The sequence below is a fragment of the Heterodontus francisci genome, chromosome 11, assembly GCF_036365525.1.
Source record: "Heterodontus francisci isolate sHetFra1 chromosome 11, sHetFra1.hap1, whole genome shotgun sequence".
Lineage (NCBI taxonomy): Eukaryota > Metazoa > Chordata > Chondrichthyes > Heterodontiformes > Heterodontidae > Heterodontus > Heterodontus francisci.
In genome coordinates, this window is record NC_090381.1 from 89548327 (window position 1) to 89571547 (window position 23221).

The 23221-nt window shown below is 40.4% G+C and overlaps 1 protein-coding gene across 11 annotated transcripts in view; it reads right to left on the reverse strand.

The window, feature by feature from the left end:
- Positions 1 to 23221, reverse strand: part of dlg1b (discs large MAGUK scaffold protein 1b) — a 438658-nt gene that overhangs the window by 388807 nt on the left and 26630 nt on the right. For 5 of the 11 annotated variants that reach the window (XM_068042457.1, XM_068042451.1, XM_068042454.1 and 2 more), the window contains exon 4: positions 17940 to 18005. The exons of the other annotated variants lie outside the window; for them this stretch is intronic. In XM_068042457.1, coding sequence (XP_067898558.1) covers positions 17940 to 18005 — 66 coding nt within the window. The remainder of the gene's footprint in view (positions 1 to 17939; positions 18006 to 23221) is intronic. 11 annotated transcript variants of the gene reach the window in all.

Consider the following 23221-nt stretch of genomic DNA (forward strand, 5'->3'; position numbering starts at 1 on the left):
GGTTTTTTTTTTAGAAGATTGGAAAATGAAGCTTAATGAACCATCCTATTTATTTCAGCAATCGATATGAGAGATTACACCTATGTTTACTAAACCATAAATTGTCAAGTAATTCAAGCATAAGTATTTGAAGCTAAAACAGAATATTCAACATATACTTTTGCTGGTATTAACAGAGGTCCAATTACTGAGTTGCTTTCCTGCACATTGTACTGATTCACACCAATGGTCAAGGAATTTGAACCCAATTTGCTCTTGCTCACAAGTTTGCCCAATCCAGTTACTGAAGATTAACAGCTGGCAAACAGGTGTTCACTGCAGCTTGAACAGTCCTAAAAAGAGGGAGGGGGGGAGGCGCAGAGGCTGCAGAAGGACATCAAACAGCACCAGCCAAAATAAAGACTATAACCCCTTTGAAATCCTTGTGCAACATGTACCTGACCATATACATTCATAAGAAAGCATATAAGAGACAAGTAATTTCAACGAACACAGTTTCAGGCTGATTAGTTCAACACGTTCAATTCACAACTCAGGAAATGCTTACCTTTGTTGTTACAATACAAAGACAGTCCATCCTTTGAGCATATCTATTGCATTAAAAAATTCAACAATTCATTTTTCCTTTCAACTTTCAGTGGCCTCACAGGAATACCAGGAGATTATAGGAAGAGACTGAGAAATAAAGCCCAGTGGAGATTAAAAGAACCAAACTTGTAGCAGGTACTGCTACTGTAAATTGTCATTGCAAGCTAGAGGATGCGTGGCTGTACACTCGAACCTTAGCAGCACAGTATGTAAAAAGGCTTCAAAACCCATCCAGTTGATGCTGCAGTTATCCCAATCTACAGGGTTAAATTTATACAGCAGCAGCGAGAAATGCGGAGGAGACACCAGATATCAGAAATGGTTAGCAACCACAAACTCCCACTTCAATGCTTCATTAACCCACTCAGTCCATGCACTTAGTATCAGAATATAGACGTACGTCTTCCAACCAGCTCAATGGAAAGCTTTATATGCCTCACACTTCGAAGATACACTTGGCTGATCCCAGTTAGTACCCTAGGATATAGGAAGAGTGCATCCATTTATCACTCAATTCAAGTATTAACTGTCTGCAAAATAATTAATTTTCTTTCAATGTAACAGTCTATGTGGACTTAAAAGGGGAGGCAAGGGGAAAGATTTAAAACTAGAGATTGTGACTGGGTAGGAAAGACAGAACAAATCCAAATCTGGCACCTAAAAAGTCAGACCGATTTAAAAGATAAAAGCCAGCGATAGGCTGACAGTACTGAGCCTACACGTGGCAGCTGCTGCATGTCAAAATACTGCATCTCCTATTCGCAGCACACTGACTGGCTCCAACTCCAAATAAGATAGCTTACTTCATTAATGAAATTAGAACAAGTTCAAAGCAAAAAATTAGATCATCTCAACCTGTAAACTGTATTTTAGTTACACTAGAAATTTTTTAGTAAATTACCAATGTAAAGCTTTTGGCTGCAATCCATTAAAAAAATTAAGTTAGTTCTGAATACTGCAACATGTTTGAACATAATTGAAGATAAACTGGTACAAAAGATTCATTTGATGGCAGAACATTTGCACTTTAATTAAAATCTATAATAAAGGACAAAAGCATGTTGTATGAAGCTATTTTACTTTCCTGCTCATGGCTCTCATTTGCAATAGTGAGTAGGAGGTAAGGCATGATGGAGCTCTCAATTTAAAAGGTTAATCTAATATATGGGTACTTTATAGCTTCACAAAATGTTACAACTTCCTGTTTAGGCATCAAATACATTTTCTCATCCAAACGATGCAGGTGGTCAGAAATTCTATCAGCATAAAATTCCAACCTGCAGAAAACATGAAGCAGTATACCAATGGATCAAGTCTGACATATTACAGCACTCAATTGCTGGCAATTCTGTTTGTACAGTTCAGAGCCTCTGAAACAGAGGCGTCTAAACTACAGTCTTAAGACCAGCTAACTACTCCCTGCCTGCAGTATGCAGCTCCTTCAGTAAATAAACCTTAAATTTATCAATGAGGAAGCAGTGCTAAAAACAATGTTGGGCCACCAAATTCAAACAGGTAAACTTAGTAGCCCACAAAGTAACCAGAAACACAGTTGGAACCCTAATTCAAGCATCCCTCCCAAACTCAACATGGAATTTGTCTATTAACTGGGTGCTTGTGGGGGGTGTGACAAGCAAGGAGGCAAGGGAACAGAGCAAATCCTAGGCCCAACCATCTTCAGCTGCTTCATCACTGACCTTCCCTCCATCATAAGGTCAGAAGTGGGCAGGTTCAATGATTGCACTATGTTCAGCACCATTCGCAACTCCTCAGATATTGAAGCAGTCCATGCCCGTTGCAGCAAGACCTGGACAACATTCAGGCTTGGGCTGTTAAGTGGCAAGTAACATTCACGCTAAAGGCCTGCTATCCGACCCGAACCTGATGGGACCCAACGACGTGTCGGGTTCGGGCCCTCTTCCGGACTCGGGTCGGGCCAGACACACACGGTAGGCGCTTGCTGGTAAGCATTGAAGAAGAAGAAAAAAAAACAAACAAACTTACCTGAGCTGGGAGTCCAGAACGAAACTGAGTCTGCGCAGTGAGTGAGTGACATCACTATGACGTCATCACACATGCGCCGCAGCTTCCTGGAGGTTCAGAGTCAGAAGGTAAGTAAAGGGATGGTCGGGCTCAGGTCCGCTGTGGTTCGGGTTCTTTTTCCCAACATGAGCAGGCCTTTAATTCAAGCCACACAAGTGCCGGATAATGCACTCTCAAACAAAAGAGAATCTAACCATCTCCATGACATTCAACAGAACCACCATTGCTGAAGCCCACACTACCAACATCCTGGGGGTTACCACTGACCAGATACTGAACTGGACCAGCCACATAAATACTGTGGCTACAAGAGCAAGCTAGAAACTTGGAATTCTGTGGCGCAAAACCCACCTCCCGATTCCCCAAAGCCTGTCCACCAACGACAAGGCACATCAGGAGTGTGATGGAATATTCTCCACTTGCCTGGATGAGTGCAGCTCCAACAGTCAGGAAGCTCGACACTATCCAGAACAAAGGAGTTTGCAAGTTCTCCCTGTGACCGTGTGGGTTTCCGCCAGATGCTCCGGTTTCCTTCCACAGCCAAAGACTTGCAGGTTGATAGGTAAATTGGCCATTGTAAATTGCCCCTAGTGTAGGTAGGTGGTAGGAGAATGGTGGGAATGTGGTAGGGAATATGGGATTAATGTAGGATTAGTATAAATGGGTGGTTGTTGGTCGGCACAGACTCAGTGGGCTGAAGGGCCTGTTTCAGTGCTGTATCACTCTTTAAAAAAAAAAGCAGCCCACTTGATCAGCACCCCATCTACCACCTTAAACATTCACTCCCTCCACCAACGCACAGCGATAGCAGCGTGTACCACATACAAGATGCACTGTAGCAATTCACCAAGGCTCCTTCAACACCTTCCAAACATGCAGCCTCTTCCACCGAGAAGGACAAGGGTAGCAGATAGTGGTGGAGTTGTAATGTCACTGGACTAGTAATCCAGAAGCCCAGACTAATGCCTACTGTCCAAATCCCATCATGTTAGCTGGTGGAATTTAAATTCAATCAATAAAAATCTGGAATTGAACACTAGTCTCAGTAATGGTGCCATGAAGCTATCGATTGTCATAAAAGCTCACCTGGTTCACTAATGTCCTTTAGGGAAGGAAATCTACCAACTTTACCTGGTCTAGCCTACATGCAATTCCAGACTCACAGCAATGTGGTTGACTCTTAACTGCCCTCTGAAAAGGCCTAGCAAGCCACTTAGTTGTGAAGGGCAATTAGCAATGGCAACAAATACTGGCCTGCCAGCGATGCCCACACCCCATGAAAGAATAAAAAAGAGACACTTGAGAACACTATCTGCGAGTTCCTCTCCAATCCACACACCATCTTGACTTGGAAATATATCACCATTCCTTCACTGTCACTGGATCAAAATCCTGGAACTCTCTTCCTCACTGCACTGTGGGTGTTTCCACGCCAGATAGACTGCAGTGGTCCAAGAAGGTAACTCACCACAACCTTCAAGGGCAATTTGGAATGGGCAACAAATGCTGGCCTTCACAGCAACAACCACATCCTATGAAACAAAAAAGTGCCCAACAATGGGATGCTTAATGTAATGTTGATCTTCATGACTAAAACTATATTTTTTGTTGGTGGGGGCAGGAAGCTAAGCTTACTTACCTCATACGACCGTCAGCCAAAATCACAAAAATCATTCCAGGCTGCTGACAATCTCCTCCAGCAGATTTTATGCACTGACCTCATGAAACACCCATGCAACTTCCTCTTGCTGTTTCATAAATACACAACCTTTAGACTCTCAAGTTCTTCTCATTAAGATGCAATAATACAACACAACAATAACACAACAGTAATAAATATGAGCTATGAAACCAGAACAGCAGCATTGGAATGGAGGGATTGTGGGTGGAGAAAGAATACTTCAGAGGAGTTACAAGTTATACAGCTGCTCAACTGAATCTCATTCAGCAACCTTAACAGTACAGGAATCTGACTTAGTGGACAAAAACATCTGTAGTCAAGACAGATCGCCAAGTTGTAGATCTTCGGCTGAAAAAGCTACAGATTTAGCTGAGTAGTCATAGCCCATGCTCCCTTATCCAAAAGGTGATAATGGGGGTATATTAAATCACTTGTTCAAGATTTACGAATAAGTTATATGGGGCTCTACATTTACTAACAGATTTAGTCTGAAGCACACACCTTTGAGAAATAACATTTTATTTATGTATACAGAGTATATTAACTGCAAATCACAGAATTCAGATTTTTCCCTTACATCAGTCGAGCACAAATATACAAAATTCAATTTAACAAAAGTAGATCATTCACTGTGCGTATGTAATGCTGCATTTGTACTCGCACAAAATGTATGAGGAGGGGAAAAACAAGAGGTTGCAAGCTTACTGAAAAAACAGATTTAGCATCTCTAACTTTAGATGCTCATTGCAATGGTGCATAATATTGAAAACCTATTAGCAGCCATCCCTTCACCCATGTAGTGACCATCATTTTGTAACACTCAAGAGTAAGTTTGATTCCTCACTTTAGTCATCTTCTGATCTCAGCACTACCGCTGCAGGTTATATAGGATTACAGAGCACAAACAGGTCATTCAGCCCAATGAGTCCATGCCAGCATTTATGCACCACTAGAGCATCCTCCTCATCTAAATCGATCATAATCCTCTAGTCCTTTCTCCCTCATACGCTTGTTAGTATTGATGCTTCAACTACTCTCTGTCTGCAAGTTCCACATTTCCACCACTCTTCGGGTAAAGAAGTTTCTTCTGAATTCCCTGTTGATTTCTTGGTGACTATCTAATATTGATGGCCTCTTGTTATGCTCTTCCTCACAAGTAGAAACTTTGTCTGTATCCACACTACCAAAACCATTTCAAGAGAAAAAAAGCCCTGCCTGTTCATCCTTTCCCAATTTGTATTCTCTGCACCCTCTATATCCTTTTTATAATATGGCAACCAGAACTGCATACAGTACTCCAAGGGTGGTTTAACCAAGGTTCGATGCAGGGTCGCACAACTTCTCTACTTTTCAATTCTATCCCTCTAGAAATAAAGCCCAGTGCTTGGTTGGGTTCTGATGGTCCATAAAAAAGCAAAACAGTTGTGCTGTGGTGCAACTTTTAGCGATTGGCTTATTTGTACTCAGAGATCCCTTTGCTCCTCTACCCCATCTAGAAGCACATCTTCCAAGTAATAAGTAACCTCTCTATTCCTACCAAAATGTAATACATCACATTTATCTGTTGAATTTCATTTGCCAATTATTTGCCCATTGTGTATGTTTATTAATGACCTCCTGTAATTTGTTTAGTTTAGAGATACAGCACCGCAACAGGCCCTTCGGCCCACCGAGTCTGTGCCGACCATCAACCACACATTTATACTAATCCTACACGAATTCCATATTCCTACCACATCCCCACCTGTCCCTATATTTCCCTACCACCTACCTATACTAGGGGCAATTTACAATGGCCAATTAACCTATCGACCTGCAAGTCTTTGGCATGTGGGAGGAAACTGGAGCACCCGAAGGAAACCCACGCAGGGAGAACGTGTAAACTCCACACAGGCAGTACCCAGAATTGAACCCGGGTCGCTGGAGCTGTGAGGCTGCGGTGCTAACCACTGTGCCGCCCTGTTGCAGTCCTCCTCACTATCGACTATCCTTTCAATTTGTGTCACCCGCAAATTTAATAATTGTTTTGATTCCCAAGTCCAAATCTTTCATGTAAATTGTGAACAGCACTGATCCTTGTGAAACAGCACTTCCTACCTTCTGCCACTCTGAATAACTACCCTTTATTCCCACACTCTGCCTTCGGTCTTGAAACCAGCTAGCAATCCAGGTGTTGGGAAGGGATGAATAAAGCAGAGATTAGATAAGAACTATTCCTCACATTACCACAGTACAACAAACCTCATTACACCTGGTTTGTAGGTCAATACAAAAAGTTTTTTTTTTTTTTAAAAAGGAGGGTGGGGGGCACAAACAAAACAGTCACAAATGCCCGTTTCTGTGCTGTATAACTCTATGACTCTATGACCTTACACAAAGTAACAGCTGGTTAAAATCAACCTGGACCTGAAAAGGTGGGATCCAGTATTGATTTGGTCTTTGCAAGCCACTCCTATCTGTATCTGCACATACTACCCCTAACTAATTAGGTACACAATGTGCTCATGGAAAATTCCATTTTATATCAGATTATATAAATGATTTCACATATTTGCAATGCACGTGTGACATCAGGTACAATAACTTTTTCCACACAAGGCCACAAAGTAGTAAATAACACATCCTGTATATACACAAGGGTTTCATGAGTCGCGAAAGTATAGGAGAGAAAAAAAAAGAATTCCACTACAAGTTGCTCAAGTGCTTCCAAACGGTCCGGTCAGAACCCAAACAGTAGGTCATCTGTCCACAGTATAGTGAACAGTGCAAGATCTAGCAGGGAAAGACTACTTTAAAAAATTAATGGATGCTACCTGGAACTCTGCATAATAGTGTTTAAAATTTCATCTAAGTGTTTATAAAAATTAGGGAGAGAGAACCTGAACGAGCATCTTCTCTGGTTTCAGTACCTGCATAACTGACATAGTGTATGCATCCTATAACTATCAAATCAATTCAAAAGCATCACAGTCAAGTCTGTAATTTAATCTTGACTAGCTACTTGATTTCACAGTTACACATGACATGGTATGCAGCACATATTACAAATATTCATATACTCTCTTGAACAAATGTGTTCAATTTTAGATGTAAATACAAGCTTTTACACTATGTTCATGAAAACAGAAGACAAAAAACATACACAGTACTTCAGTATCAAATCATAACTTGTTTTTAGTTCTGCAACAGAATATCCAAATAGTTCTTTAACATATAGCTGGTATATATTACAAATATTCCCACCTTAGTCATGACATTCTTAAGCACTTATTTTCTGAACAGGTCACCTTTCAAGTCTGAACCTAATTTACATATCCATTTACTCAGTGCTGCAAGTCCAAATGAGGAATTTTATTAACCCAGATGGAAAAAAGTGTTGGTATGAAGGCAATGTACAAACATTTTTCATAATTGTAACTGTACAAATGCAACTTCTTTCTTTAACATTACAATCAGATTGATTGAATTTGACAGCTGGCATGCAACTTTAACCTTTTACAACATACATTTTAAATATTTGGCTTCTGAAATAAGTGCAAAAATTGAAGTTTTGGAAAACCACGGTTTTGGTGAAACTGAAAAAACATAACTCACAGCTTACAAGAATGAGTTTCCTTATCCCTCAAACCTGTTCTTTCTGCATGTGATTGTTTGTATGGCTGTAGCAGGTCATCACTAGCCTGCTTCATCAGCTCTTCTCCCAAAGATATAACTTAATTACTGGTCAGGTTTCAGTCCACAGGTTGAAGTTCTTACCGGTTTTGAAAAAAAATTAATTTACACAAGGCTCTCCCAAGTGAAGCCACAGTATCGTCCTAGTGGTATTGTTAGTCAAAAAACTCAAATCCTTGGATTAATATTTTTTTAGTTTTCATATTGGTTTCTCTAAAAGGAAGGAACAGTTGTGATGCTCCACAGGTTGAATTGCACATAGAACAAAGCAAAACAAATGGGAATACAAACATAATTACCTGGAACCTTGGATCTATTTCAACTTACTCCATCTCTTCCCAATTTTCCCATCTATGTTAACCACATACTAAATCATGACTAGGGTTAGATACCCTCTCCAAGCTTCTCCAAACTCTACCATCCCACCACATCTCTTGACTTCAACTGATTTTTTTTTCCAACAAATTACCTCACAATCTGTGGATCAGGGATCATTTTCAGCCCTTGCAAAGATCTCTAAACCACTGCCACTAACACTATCCATCTCCTTAGCTGTTCACTCAGGCAAAATGCAATCTTGATCTCCTGTTCATCTTTGAGTTGCACTTCAAACTCCATAACTTGTCCTTCCCAAGAACCTTCACAACATTGACCATCTTCATCCATACCTTACTTCCATTGCTCTGAAAGCCTTATACATGCCTTCGTCATCTCTGGGCTCTCAATGCCTCCTTGCTGGCCTTCCAATTGTCTCACTCCAAATTGTCCAAAAATATCTGACATCCATATTAAGGCCCAGTTGGTCATCCAGTCCAATCTCACTGACCTACACTCATTCCAAGGCACAACAAATCTAATTTAAGATCCTCATCCCACCTTCCCTTTGCAACATGCTCTGCCCTACCATCACCTCCAATCCACCCCCGTCACTGCTGATGTCAAAGCCTTCAGCCGTAGTATTTTTCTACATTAAAAATGGAATATAAATGCAAGTTGTTACAAATAAGACTGAACAAATTAAAAGGATGCATCATAATTAAACAGCAATTGTCACTGTGGCAAAACCCACAGCCATCAAATTTCAACCATTCAACAATTTGGACAAAATCCTACAGGTACAAAGAAAAATAAAGGGCAAGTCTGCTCAAGCTAATCTTGCATACCTTCAAGTAATCAATTACAGAACAGCATTTGCAAAAATCTCAGGTCACCTGCACATCCTCTGTAAAGAAATTGCCCAGTGACCCAAAGATAAAGTTTTCTTCAACTTCAAGTTTCAAAAAGTAAATTCAGCATTTGAAGGTTTGATCTCAGGCTCATATCAGCCACCTAACCACCAATTCCCCAAACCAAAAAGGAATCTATCTTGATCAGTTACATAGCAAACACTCCTAAGAGAATTCCATCACCAACTTGTATTTACAATCACATCTTCAACATAATAAAATGTCTCAAAGCGATTCACAGGAGCACTTTAAACAAAATAAGACACCAAGCCACATAATAAGATATTGGGACTGGTGACCAAAAGCATGATCAAAGAGGTAGGTTTTAAGGACTATCTTAAAAGTGCAGAGGAAGGTAGAGAGGCAGAAAAGTGTAGGGAAGGTATTCCAGAGTTTAGGGTCCAGGCAACTGAATGTGCCACCAATGGTGGAGTGATTAAAATCAGGGATGCTCAAGAGGCCAGAATTAGTTGAGCACGGATAGTCCAGTGGGTTGTGGGGTTGCAGGAGGGATGAGGTCATGAAGGGATTTGAAAGCAAGGATGAGAATTTTAAAATCAAGATGTTGCTTGACTAAGATCCAATGTAAGTCAGCGAGCACAGGAACGATAGGTGAATGGGACAGTGTGAGTTAGGACACAGGCCGCAGAGTTTTGGATGACCTCAAGTTTATGAGGGTAGAACATAGGAGACCAGCCAGTGTGCATTGGAATAATCGAGTCTAGAGTTGATAAGGCACAGGTAAGGGTTTCAGCAGCAGGCAAGTTGAGGCAGGGGCAAAGTCAGAGGTGTTTATAGGCAATCTTAGTGATGGAGCAAATATGAAAGTTCACCTGCATTCAAAATGGCACGATGGTTGCGAACAATCTGGTTTAGTGTCAGACAGTTGCCAGGGAGAGGAATGGAGTCTGGAGCAGGAACAAAAAAAAACAATGGCTTCAGTCTTCCCCCAATTCATTCAGTACTGGATGTTGGATAACCAGTTGCACCAAGCAGAAATAAAATTTGGAATAATCATCCAGATATTAAAGGTGAAATAATGATTTCATTTGTATTTTCAACCATACCCATGTCATTAGATTGGTGGAAGGCTGTTCCCAGTGTGCGCAATTCTCTCATTAAAGTTTCATCCAAACACTATTAAACAGCTATTTGATGCTGCCAGACCTGCTGAGTATTTCCAGCATTTCTTGTTTTTATTTCGGATTTCCAGCATCCGCAGTATTCTGCTTTTATTATACTATTAAACAGCTGTTAGTTACTTCTATCTGTATAGTAAGCTTCCAGTGCAGACAGACCAATCTACTAGTGCTTCATGCTGCTCTCTAGCTCAGCCTACACAACCCACCAGGGAATGAAATACTGTAAAGGGCAGGAACACACACACAATAACAGCAAGCTAAAGAGTGATATTGCTTTCTTCCTTCCTCCCCATGTCTTTTTGTATCCGGTCTTTTATCCAGATTTTTCTTTTAACAAATACATCTATTTCTAGAACTTGGAGTATCCATTTTATGGTTGGAGGCAGCGGAGGGAAGGAAAACAAAAAACATCGATACTTGAGTTGACTTTAATTTTGTGTAAAAGTAAGACTCTCCGCTCTGATTTTGGCCAAAAGGAAAAAACCCTTCAAATTCGTTTCTTCTCTGGACGGAAGTTGAACTGAAGTCAAAACAGGGCATTTTACATTCATTCCTCTATTACTATATACCAGAATCAGCGAGATCTTCTGCTGCAACCTGTCCAAGAGAAACATAGAAAGGAAAGAAAATGTTTTCAGACCTATGTGACAGTCACACTCTATTCAGCTTAACTGGTTTGATGGAATAGCCATTTAGAAAGGAGTGTTCATTCTGTACAAATCTCACTGAATTCTAGTATACTGTCAATACACAATACTGTCTACAAAGATCATCAATAAAATACTTTTACATGCCAAATCATTTCAGTCAGTCATCTATTGGCAAGATAGCTGTGTGCCACTCACCTTCATCTGGACAGTTTTGTTTATTTTACGATTCTTGGATTTCCTCTTAAACTCAATGTCATTCTGCACTCTGGTGTTTCTCATATTCTACTGATCCTAATTTTTAGGTCTGCAGCATTGAACGCAATATATGGGCAGCACCAACAATGGCTACTCTCAGCCAAGAAATGGCAAGGATTACCAGATCAACCAGTTGTTGGTCTATCTCTAAACTTCGACAGTATGAGTTTGATCCAAATAAACGGGCAATGGACCACACGCGTCCCTAACTAACCTGACTTGTACCCACCTTTACAAAAGATTTTCTCCTGTGCCTCCAAACAAAATTAGTTTGCATGCAAGGTGAAAATCTCAAATTTGGAACATTTCATGTTCCTCCACAAAAGCCAGACATGTTCTGTGGCCACTGTTCATTGTAAAAAAAAGTTTCTTAAATGTTTCACAACATATTTAAATTAAGTATTTCACACAATCGACATTCAAAAACTTTTGTTTTACTTAGTACTACTATCAGACTGCACAGTAGAAATAAATTAGTAGTTGGGGACATGAATACCATCTATGTACACAGTGCAGGAAAGAAAGAGACCAGGCAGATATCTTCAACATCAGGTGTCAAAATGTCTTGGGAGATGAGGCTCCTCAATGTTCTTTTTTTCTCATACCCCTCCTCTCAACATGACCTGGTCAAGCTCAGTCAAGCATGTAAATGATGGGCAGGACAATTTTTCTTTATACAAGGACCGCTCACCCAGTGATGCTAAAACAGAGCAGTGCTGATCAAAGCAACTGATCAATACATGTCAGGTCAAATGATTCCATCAAAACAAATTGTCCTATAACAGAGGAGCACTGCTCAGTAATTTTCTCTAAGGAAAAGGGGGGGGGAAAATTCAAAAAGGATACTGCACCTAGATTTTGATCGATTGAGAATGTTTTACAATTTGCCAATTTGTTAAAGCAGTATTTCATATTTAACACTGGCCAGTGATGGAATAACCAAATTGATTTATAAATACATATTTAATTTCTCTCAAAAATGTACTTAATGTTGCAGCTACTCTTCAGACATCACAATTTCTGATTTTGGTGGATGGAAGGAATTGTTGGGTTGGATTGGGCATCATTTCGTTCACTGTGTAGCAGCTTTCTCCATTCCATTCATTTCCCAAGTAGAGATACCAGAGAATCAATGCGATCATACAGAATAAGTTAACAAAAGGGAAACTCCAGGAGTGTTTATCTTTAATTATTCAAGAAAAACTTCATTACCCCAATTGTTGAAACCTGCTGCTCTTTTTATATAAAAAAAGTGGCTACTCTGTGAAAGTGATGTAACAACACATTTTCTACCTCGTCATGCCTTCTCAATGATCAAAAAGACAAATCCTTAGCGGAAACAGTCTAATGCAAGATTCCAAAAGTTTAGCAAGCACAGATCATGCAATGTCAAATCATGGGAATATGAAAGAAAGATGCGTACGTTTGAAATATCACCTGGCACCAAATTCATTCAGTGGTTGAAGAATAATTCTGATCTCTACAAACCAATAGTTCTACCTCCAGAAAGAGTTTAGAATTTATTTCCCTTATGCTATAGCCTATAGATGATTAGAATTTCTAGGTAACTGCAGAGCATAAAATACAAAGACATCAATTTTTGCCTCCACAATGCAAAATGATCAGTTCAACTCAACAGGGCCCCAAGATTTAGTGCTTTTCCTCAATCCAATGTTTTCCCATTCAATTGTGAAAAAAGAAAAGAAAATTTTATCTGTGGAGAAGCCAGTAAATAAGGGCTTACTCCTCCCTTGGATTGTATTATCACCATTTCAAAAGTTTCCTTTTAATAGGAAATGTGCATTTCAGACTCTGCAACTGGATTTCAATTTTAGGCAGAAAGATAAAATACAAAAAGCATAACTTCTAGCCAAGAATGGGGCTTAATCATTAATCTCTACATATGAAGCAACTGATTGTGTAATTACATTTATCTTAAAATATGTATTATTTTGCCCTCTACGTAGGGGTTATTGTTTTCATAAGGCATTTTATGTTGCCAGGTTGTCAACCTGACTCTCAATCCCCTACTGGGAAGGACAGTGGAGTTCCCTTGGTCTGTCTCCTTCAAGAGTTATCTGCCTTGGGTAACTCTACCAGGAGTTACATTCTTGCTAACACAGCACTCAATGTGATGAAAGCACACATGTCTTCCACCATGTCAAGGTGCAGTCCCTAGGTATCTAACATAGAAACACAGAAAAAATACAGCACAGGAGGCCATTCCGCCCACTGTGTCCACGCCAGCTGAATAAGCTATCCACCCAAATTAATCCCACCTTCCAGCACCTGGTCCATAGCCCCGCAGGTTACAGCGCCTTAGATCTATGTCCAGGTACCTTTTAAAAGAATTGAGGGTCTCTGCCGCCACCACCACTCCTGGCAGTGAATTCCAGACACCCACCACCCTCTGGGTGAAAATGTTGCTCCTCATGTCCCCTCTAATCCTTCTACCAATCACCTTAAATCTGTGTCTCCGGTAACTGACCTCCCCGCCAAGGAAAACAGGTCCTTTCAGTCTACTATATCTAGGCCCCTCATAATTTTGTACACCTCAATCAAGTCACCCCTCAGCCTCCTCAATTCCAGGGAAAACAACCTCAACCTATCCAATCCTTCCTCATAGCTGCAACCCTCAAGCCCTGGCAACATTCTTGTTAATCTCCTCTGCACTCTCTCCAGAGCAATTATGTCCTTTCTGCAATGTGGTGACCAGAAATGCACGCAATACTCCAGCTGCGGCCTAACCAGCGCTCTATACAGCTCCTGCATCACATCACTGGGGCGGCACAGTGGCGCAGTGGTTAGCACCGCAGCCTCACAGCTCCAGCAACCCGGGTTCAATTCTGGGTACTGCCTGTGTGGAGTTTGCAAGTTCTCCCTGTGTCTGCGTGGGTTTTCTCCGGGTGCTCCGGTTTCCTCCCACAAGCCAAAAGACTTGCAGGTTGGTAGGTAAATTGGCCATTACAAATTGTCCCTAGTATAGGTAGGTGGTAGGGAAATATAGGGACAGGTGGGGATGTGGTAGGAATATGGGATTAGTATAAATGGGTGATTAATGGTTGGTACAGACTCGGTGGGCCGAAGGGCCTGTTTCAGTGCTGTATCTCTAAACATCCCTGCTTTTGCACTCTATACCTCGGCCAATAAAGGAAAGCAATCCATATGCCTTCTTCACCACTCAATCTACCTGCACACTCTACTCTACTATTGCAATTTTAATGCATTTCACCAGCTTTAAGGGGAACCTTGGGAAGGCGTTGGGGATTGTGTAACCAATGAGAGACTATTGAGCTGCACAGAACAGCTGACTGTGAATTCAACAACCAGACAGACAGACAGTTATGGTGGTCAGTCATGTCAACAAAGTGTCCCTTGGCAGAATCACAAGAATGTCCTTGGCTCCAGTGAAAAAAGGAATAGGGGACAAAGAACAACCTTCCGCAGGATGATCAAAACAGATGCTTCTGGTGTGGAGACAACCTATTAAAGTCAAACATCTTTCTCTGGTACACACCAGTGGAAGAAATGGTTGCCTTATATGCCACTAGGTACAGCAATCTCTAAATTTACATCCTTGGCCTGAAGGGCAGATTTAGCAGCTTAATTATCAGATTATTAAAAAAAGTCTACCTAGTTGTTCCTAATTGAATAAAAATGGCTTTGGAAAAAATTGGCAGCAGAAATAGCTTATCCACCAGAGGGGAGCAATAAACAGAGCTCTTGGGGTGGAGTGCAACAGGTTAACACACAGCTTCTGCTCCCAGTAGCATCACTCTCCTCTTCAGTTAGGAGATGTAGATGCGCTGGGCGAATTGGCCAATCTGTCAAGCATTATGAAATGCAGAGAAGTACAGTGTTACGCATTTGGGTAAGACCAACACCAAGCATATTTATGCTTTACATGGAATACAACTGAAAACAGCTGAGGGAAAAAAAAAAATCTTGGCGTTATAATTCATAATTTTTGAAAGGTATGACCAGTGCAGAGAAGCTGCAACCTAAACAAATAGGGTATCTGGGTGTAGCAAGCTGACTTTTCAATATAAAACAAAAGCATACCATTTTGTGCTTGTACAAGACAAGCCCTTAGATAAACCACACTCCGGCAAGCTTTGGTTCCCTCATATCGTGGGTGATAGAGGCTTCATAAAAAGTTCAGGAGGAGCACAAGAATGTTTCAGTTGGGAATCAATCTTGCTCACTCATAAGCCTCAAAATGCTGGGTCTATTCGCTTTAGAGATGCGTAGACTTTGGGATGATTTGCTGTAGGTATATAAATTAGTTAAAGGAATAACCTGTATCCCGATTGATAGATTGGGGAAGATGCGGGGACCTGCATATAAACCACGCAAGCGTAGAGCCAAGTTAGACGTTAGGCAGTTCTTCTTTTCCCAGAGGATAGTAGACCTATAAAACACATTGCCGGTCTCTGAAATAAATACTGACTCTCTGCATACTTCAAAGGAGAGCAGGACCAGTTCCTGGCTGGGGTGGAGATCTGGAGATCATATCTTATAAAATGATAGGTGAAATACCAGACAATACAAGCATGGTCAATGTAGTTTCCTGGACTAGTTTCCATCACTGTTTTGTGGGAGGAGGGGGGGGCGGGGAGGAGGAGGAGGAGAAGAGACTTTTTCCCTAATTGATTTTGGGGTTGTATCAGTGTTTTTGCCTCTCCCAAGAGATTGCTTGGCTGTTTGTGGGTAAGGGGTTGTGGAATCATGATGCATCAAGCATCATGACTTTGTGGAGCAGGCTTGATGGAGATAATCTTTTCCTGCCCAGCATTTTCATTTTAGAACATTAGTATAGGCAAGAAAAGTCATTGTCCAATTGCACCATATTGGAATGCTCCAAGTAATTAGTGTTGAATACAGTCTACTGCACTTAGGAAAACTGGTCTCCATTCATCATTTTTGAAACTTCAAATATTCAAAATAATTGTTGTGAAATACCACTGCACATTAAGCATGGAGAAACCCCAGTTCCTAGATCTGGGCATAATACAATTCTGCATTCTATATAGGTTGGATCACATGCCTTCACAAGAAGTTTTAAAATCTGTTGAAGGGACATGAACTGCATGTCTGCATTTATGGCATCGAAAAACCCTTACACAGGTGATGTGCTCATTTATAATCAATCGAGACATTCAGTTCAAATTTAATTTTACAAGACAGATTTTAGACTGAAGATGCCAATTCCTCATCAAACCTGCCTCTAATTTGCTTCACAATGCTGCTATCATTCAAAATAGGCGAGGCTGAGCTGCTACTTTTATAAGATCGGGCAAAATAATGAGTTTTCGGAAAGAATTGACAACAATCCCGGTCTTGAGCGAGATAACAATGACAGATCTGTCAAGATTTCAGTCTTTACACCAATTTTCAAAACTGTGTTAATTATATACAGGATACGCCACAGGAAGCTGCTGAATGTGATTTTTATTTGCAACTTGAGCATAAACAGAATTCCTGACCAAGTGCAAGTTTCCAAGCAGCAAGTTTCTTACACACATACATTCCAGTTTCATGCGAGTTTGTTGAAAATTTAGTAACTTACTTTTTGTTTTAGTAGTTGACATCTGCCCACCCTCCAAAGCATAATTAAGAACCATGACTGTGACATTGGAAGACGCACATGCTAGAGTGCTCAATTACACTGCATAGCTGCATGGGGTCAGCAAGCCACGTGGTACTGACACCACTGAAAACAACACTATTAGCTCTGGTTGCAGCTGTGTGTTGGTGTACAGGTGTTTGAATTCTTTTTCCAACTGCCAAAAATTTGTAGGAACATAGTTCCAGTCAGGTCCCTCGCTGGTTCGTACGTAAACAAATTTCATATTGCACGCAGTTTAGAATAAGCACATTATTGATTGCATCATTAATAACATTCCCACCCAGAGACCACAGTTCACTACACGCTGGGGACAATAGTTGATTAACACAAACACAAATTTTATGGCACAGGTGGTCATTCAGACCGTCATGTCTGTTGGCCAAAAAAGAGCTATCCAGCCTAATCCCACTTTCCAATTCTTGGCCCATAGCCCTGTAGGTTACAGCACTTCAAGTGCATATTCAAGTATTTTTTAAATGCAATGAGGATTTCTGCCTCTACCACCCTTTCAGGCAGTGAGTTGTACACCACCACCGGCCTCTGGGTGAAAGAATTTCTCCTTTCTCCTCTAATGCTTCTGCCAATTACTTTAAATGTGTCTCCTGGTTACCGACCTCTCCGCTAAGGGAAATAGGTCCATCATACCCACTACCTATGCCCCTGATTAATTTTAGATACCTCAATTAAAGTCAGACAATACTTAAGCATTACTCTAATTTTGTTCATTTGCCCAAACTCCAAACTAACAACTCCCATACCGGCGCAGTGCAAAAAAAAATCATTGTATCGCAACTTTTCAGCACATTCAACTGCAGGACAGACAGCAGGAACTCCCCTTTGCCACTTTCAAGCAAAACCATCATCCTGCCACTCCATGAAGATTGTAAGCAGATCCAAAAATTTGTGTTAACCAAGTCTGCTTTAAGTTCATTTTCTTTGACTATCTTAAAAATGAATGAATTTCGTGCTTGTGAAAAAATCAAGAATCACTCGAGAAAAATGAATGTCATTGAACATGTAGGATGGAGAATGTTACAGGTATATTGTACTTACATGTATAACCTGAGTAGGGACAGAGGTCTGAAGAACATCAAGTATTTCATTCAGCAGAGAGTTGTCCTTCAGAAGCAAAACAGTAAGAGAATTGACACAAATGTCAGGAGGGTCCTGGAGTCTCAACTTATTACTGCTATCACTGCGAGGAGGGTTCAGTGTACATGAAATTAACTATCATTCATTACAAAATACAAAGAATTGAAAGCATTTAACAACTTACTTGATTACATCCAGAAGAAGTGCAGCATTCAAAAAAATCTTATAAATTCTGAATACTCCAATACCCCGCATATAATCAAACACAAGTTTCAAGGAATTGACCAACAAATATATTCCTCCTTTGCATCCAAAAATGCATAACACAAAATATGTAGGAATCACCCAAGGTAATCAATCTATTAGAAAAATTCATGGTCTTGTATTAAGAAAGGTTAATCTGAATTATAGTCATCTCTTTAAACTGACATTTTAACTTAGCTACGCTTTAATGGAAGAAAGCAGGACCTTATTTATTACATGTTTCTTAACCCACCTGCTCAAATGTAGTCTATTTCTGAAATTTAAAATTGTTCTTCCAAGAGAAATATAATTATACTTACATAAGTTATTGGATAATTATGCAAAGTGGAAATTTAGGGCGAAGAAAATTTAAATTTTCATATAATTTGAAATAAGTGACTGCAAGTTAGGAGCAGACTATACTGGAGTTACTTTTGGTCGGATAGAGGAGAGAAAAACAAAAATGCGGTCATCTCCAATTGCTCTTGATTTTCCAATGTTGTTCTAAAGTTTGATTATTAAGGCTGGAGAATTATGCAAGGGTTGTCTGACTCCCTCCCTCCACCAGAGCGAATACAGCAGTGGAACAAGTGCATTATTTTAGGATTTAAAGATCTCGTCAAGATTGTGTACATCACTTCAACTGGGATTTGTTGACAACAGTTGAAAAATGATTTTTAGAATAAGACTTTTGCAACAATTAACAGAAGTCTAGTACTGGACTGGTAACTGGTAAAAATGTCATCCGTGGACAAGGCATAATATATTCAAATACAATGTGATGTTGACTTCATCTTGACAAAAAGAGCACCTATAACTAAATAGTGTTATAATTTAGCATTATTCATTAAACAGGGGTCTTATGAAATCTATCAGACTTGAAACAGTTACGCATATTTTAACCTTCAACAGGTCACAATTAGTTATTTCAGTATAAAAATTTTTGCTCAACATTCTATGAAGCTGATCAGAATTATAGGTGCCAGTGAACACAAGCAGTCATAAAGTTCTATGGTTTCTGTTGTCATGTGGTTTTCAGCTGCAAGTTAAACACTCTATTCCAATAATTTAGGTAGAAAATATCAAAACAAATGAACCATGATGATATAAACGGCACAAAAAACTAAGACTAGTTCAAAACTAAGGTCAAGGAATTGGTTATGCACAAGAACCAAGTATAGGGTGCACGCAGGAGAAAATATCTGGAGTTCAAATTTCAAGAATTGAAAATATGAAACCAATTAACAAGTCACATGATGGAAATTCAGTTTTGACAATAGCCCTTGGGTGCCATAAATAAATGGTTTGAGTGACAGCCCCTACTCTCCACCCTCCGACGCCGCCCCCCCCCCACCCCCAACCAACTGGCCTCTATTAAGCAGGGCTGAAAACAAAAAGGATGACTGACACTGTGAAATGCCTTGTAAAAATGCTAACCAGACACAAGACAGCATGGCTACTCAAATAATTCTAACATTCTTATTTTACAAGCTCACAGTTTATGTTCTTTTCACTCTTTTTTGAGGGGTGGGGGAGGGAAGAGATGAATATCAGACTAGCACCCTTGCAGTACACAGCATATTCCATGAATGCGGAGCTTCTAAAAAAAAATACACGTTAGCTTTCTCATTTCACTTGGCTGCACGTCACAACGTAACAGGTCAGCATGATGTCAATTGCTTTATAGCTTATTAAGTTCTCTAATTACTCCTTTTGAAGCTCCTGAAAACGAGCTTCTGAAGGGGTTTTTTTAAAGTACAATTGTTCAGCTCTCAAGGGCTCATTCCCAACACAAGTTAATTATTTCTAGGTGATTTAGAATAAATGCTGAGTTGTCACAAGGGAAACTTTTTTTTTAAATTGCAGTTCTGAATGGTTTGTGATCAGATTATGATGAAAAATGTCCAATCACTAGCTAATCCTGTGTGTGCATACATTCACTTACATATCACATATCACAAGTGTGAGCTGCCCCGATGTTTGCCATAACATTTACCAGTGGACAAACTACACCATAAACTTTACAGCATTAGGTGATCTCAGTCAGAATTCGTAGCAAAAGAACAACTGGCCGGTATCCCTGCCCTTGATCACAATACAGTGACTCCAAATGGAATGCACACACCGATGTTCCTCAGCCAGCAACTGGCATATCCATCCAATTCCCTCCAGGGGACGCACAGCCTCCTAGGGTAGTGATGTGCCAAGAAGTCGAAGACAGGCCTTCTTGGTCTGAAAACACTAATAAATTGATATCTACTTGTAAGAAATGCATATGATGTCTCATTCCAAGTGCTTCAAAATCTAACCCCTTCCATATCCTCGTCAAAACACTAAGAGGAGTTTGCATTGGGAAATTCATGTCCCCAGTCCAAACTCTGCTTTTGCAGCTATAAGTAAACTCTGCAAACAGTCATGACAGAACCACCAGAATTTCGAACAATTTGACATGCAAGCACATTAACACCAATCTTCAATCCCAGCGATAAAATGGCCTCCTCAATGCAGTCTCCACCACAAGGATAGTGCCGCCCTGCTCTTAACATTTATAACGTTGCAGTTTTAATAGTCAGGTTAGGGGTTGAAATTGGGCAAAATGGTTTGTCACACTGGTGACCCCATTTAAATGCGGGAGGGTAGGTTCCTGAAGAGCCTTAAAAAAAAAACTGCAATTCTAAGAAGATAATACTGGTGCAATTTTAGGATGGTGGTTTTGAGGCAGTAGTAACCATCGCTGCTTTTGGTATCCCAAAACACAAGAGGCACTAATTGAGGGCAATCTAGCTCCAAAATGTCATTATTTCATGGTTCTTTCACCATGGCAGCCTAATTTTACCAACGCCCAGAAGTAATTTTCAATGGGCGGAGTGAAAAGAGATGGGAAGAGAGGTAAGGTTCACTGGATAACAAATCAGGAACAGAAACGCCAGTTGATATTCATTGCACACTCCTCCTCCCCTCCCACCCAAGGTCATTGGGATGCAAAAGACTGTAGTCACATCAGTACCACTGAAATAAATGACATCTTAATTCATGCTAACCAATAGTTTAACTACAGCTGGTACACTGCCCTAAAGATTATAGGCCATTTTCAAAACCATGATGCCTTCTCTACTGACTGAAAAATGATGGATTAACCTAATCAGCAATTTTCAATTGCAACAGTGGCGGTACAGTGGCGCAGTGGTTAGCACCGCAGCCTCACAGCTCCAGGGACCCGGGTTCAACTCTGATTTGACAGCTATTAAGTTATAATGTTCGATATTTGTGGAACTTGTGACAGGATATGGTATTCCAGCCTCAATGACAAGTTCAATGACAATTATTTAACCGTGCCTCAAGATGCAAACAAGACTCCATGATAAATACTCAATTACCTTGACAACTACACTAGGGACCCCTCAGAGAAGCATGCTTAGCGCAACTCATTTTCACATGACCTTGTGGATATCAGAACTGATGATCTTTGATTACTGACGGCATCATTTTCTACGTTGGTTAACTTTTCAGCTGGAAGATAAACAGATCACTGCTGGCAATGCGACAGAACATACATACGAACGCATGAATTAGGAGCAGGAGTCATCCATTCTGCCCCTCGAGCCTGCTCCGCCATTTGATAAGATCATGGCTGATCTGAATGTGGCCTCAACTCTACTTCCCCCCCCCCCCCCCCCAATAACACTTGACTTGTCTATCAAGAATTTAGCTCAGCCTTGAATATATTCAATGACCCAGCCTCTACTGCTCCGAGGAAGTGAATTTCACAGACTAACTACCCTCAGAAAGATTTCTCATTTCAGTCTTAAATGGAAAACCCCTTATTTAATAACTATGTCCTCTAGTTCTAGTTTTTCCCATTAGTGGAAACGTCCTTCCAGCATCCGCCTTTTCAAGTCGCCTTAAGTTCATGTGTTTCAATAAGATCACCTCTCGTTCTTCTAAACTCCAATGGGTATAGGGCCAACCTGTTTAACCTTTTCTCATAAGATAATCCCTTCATCCAGGAATTAATCTAGTAAACCTTCTCTGAACTTCTTCAAATGGAATTTTATCCTTTCTTAAGTAAGGCGACCAAAACTGTTCACAGTACTTCAGATGTGGTCTCACCAAGGCCCTGTACAGCTGTAGCAAAACTTCTCTACTTTTATATTCTGTCCCCCTTGCGATAAACATTATTCCATTTGCCTTCCTAATCACTTGCTGTACCTGCAAACTAACTTGGTGATTCATGTACCAGGACACCCAGATCCCTCTGCACTGCAGAGTTCTGCGATCTCTCTCCATTTAAATAATATTCTGCTTTTCTATTCTTCCTGCAAAAGTGGACAAGTTCACATTTTCCCACATTATACTTTATCTGCCAATTTTCTGCCCACTCACAACCTATCTATTTCCCTTTGTAGTCTCATGTCCACTTGACAACTGAGCTTCCTACCTATCTTTGCATCTGCAAATTTAGCTACCATACATTTGGTGCCTTCATCCAAGTCATCGATGTAGGTTGTAAGTAGTTGAGGGTCCAGCACTGATCTCTGTGGCACTCTACTAGTCACATCCTGCCAATCCAAAAAAAAAAAGACCCATTTATGCCTACTCTCTGCTTCCTGTCAGCTAACCAACCCTCTATTCATGCTATTGTTACCCCCTATGTCATGAACGCTAATTTTGTGTAGTGACCTTTGATATGGCACCTTATCGAATGCCTTTTGGAAATCCATGTACACATCCTCTACAGGTTCCCCTTTATCCATGTTGCTTGTTACTTCCTTAAAGAACTCCAATAAATTAGTCAAACATGATTTCCCTTTCACAAAACCGTGTTGACTATGCCTGATCGCATTACGATTTTCTAAATGCCCTGCTACAGCCTCCTTTAATAATGGATTCTAGCATTTTCCCTGTGACAGATGTTAGGCTAACCGGCCTACATTTTCCTGCATTCTGTCTCCCTCCTTTCTTGATTGGAGAGGTTACATTAGCAATTTTCCAATCCACTG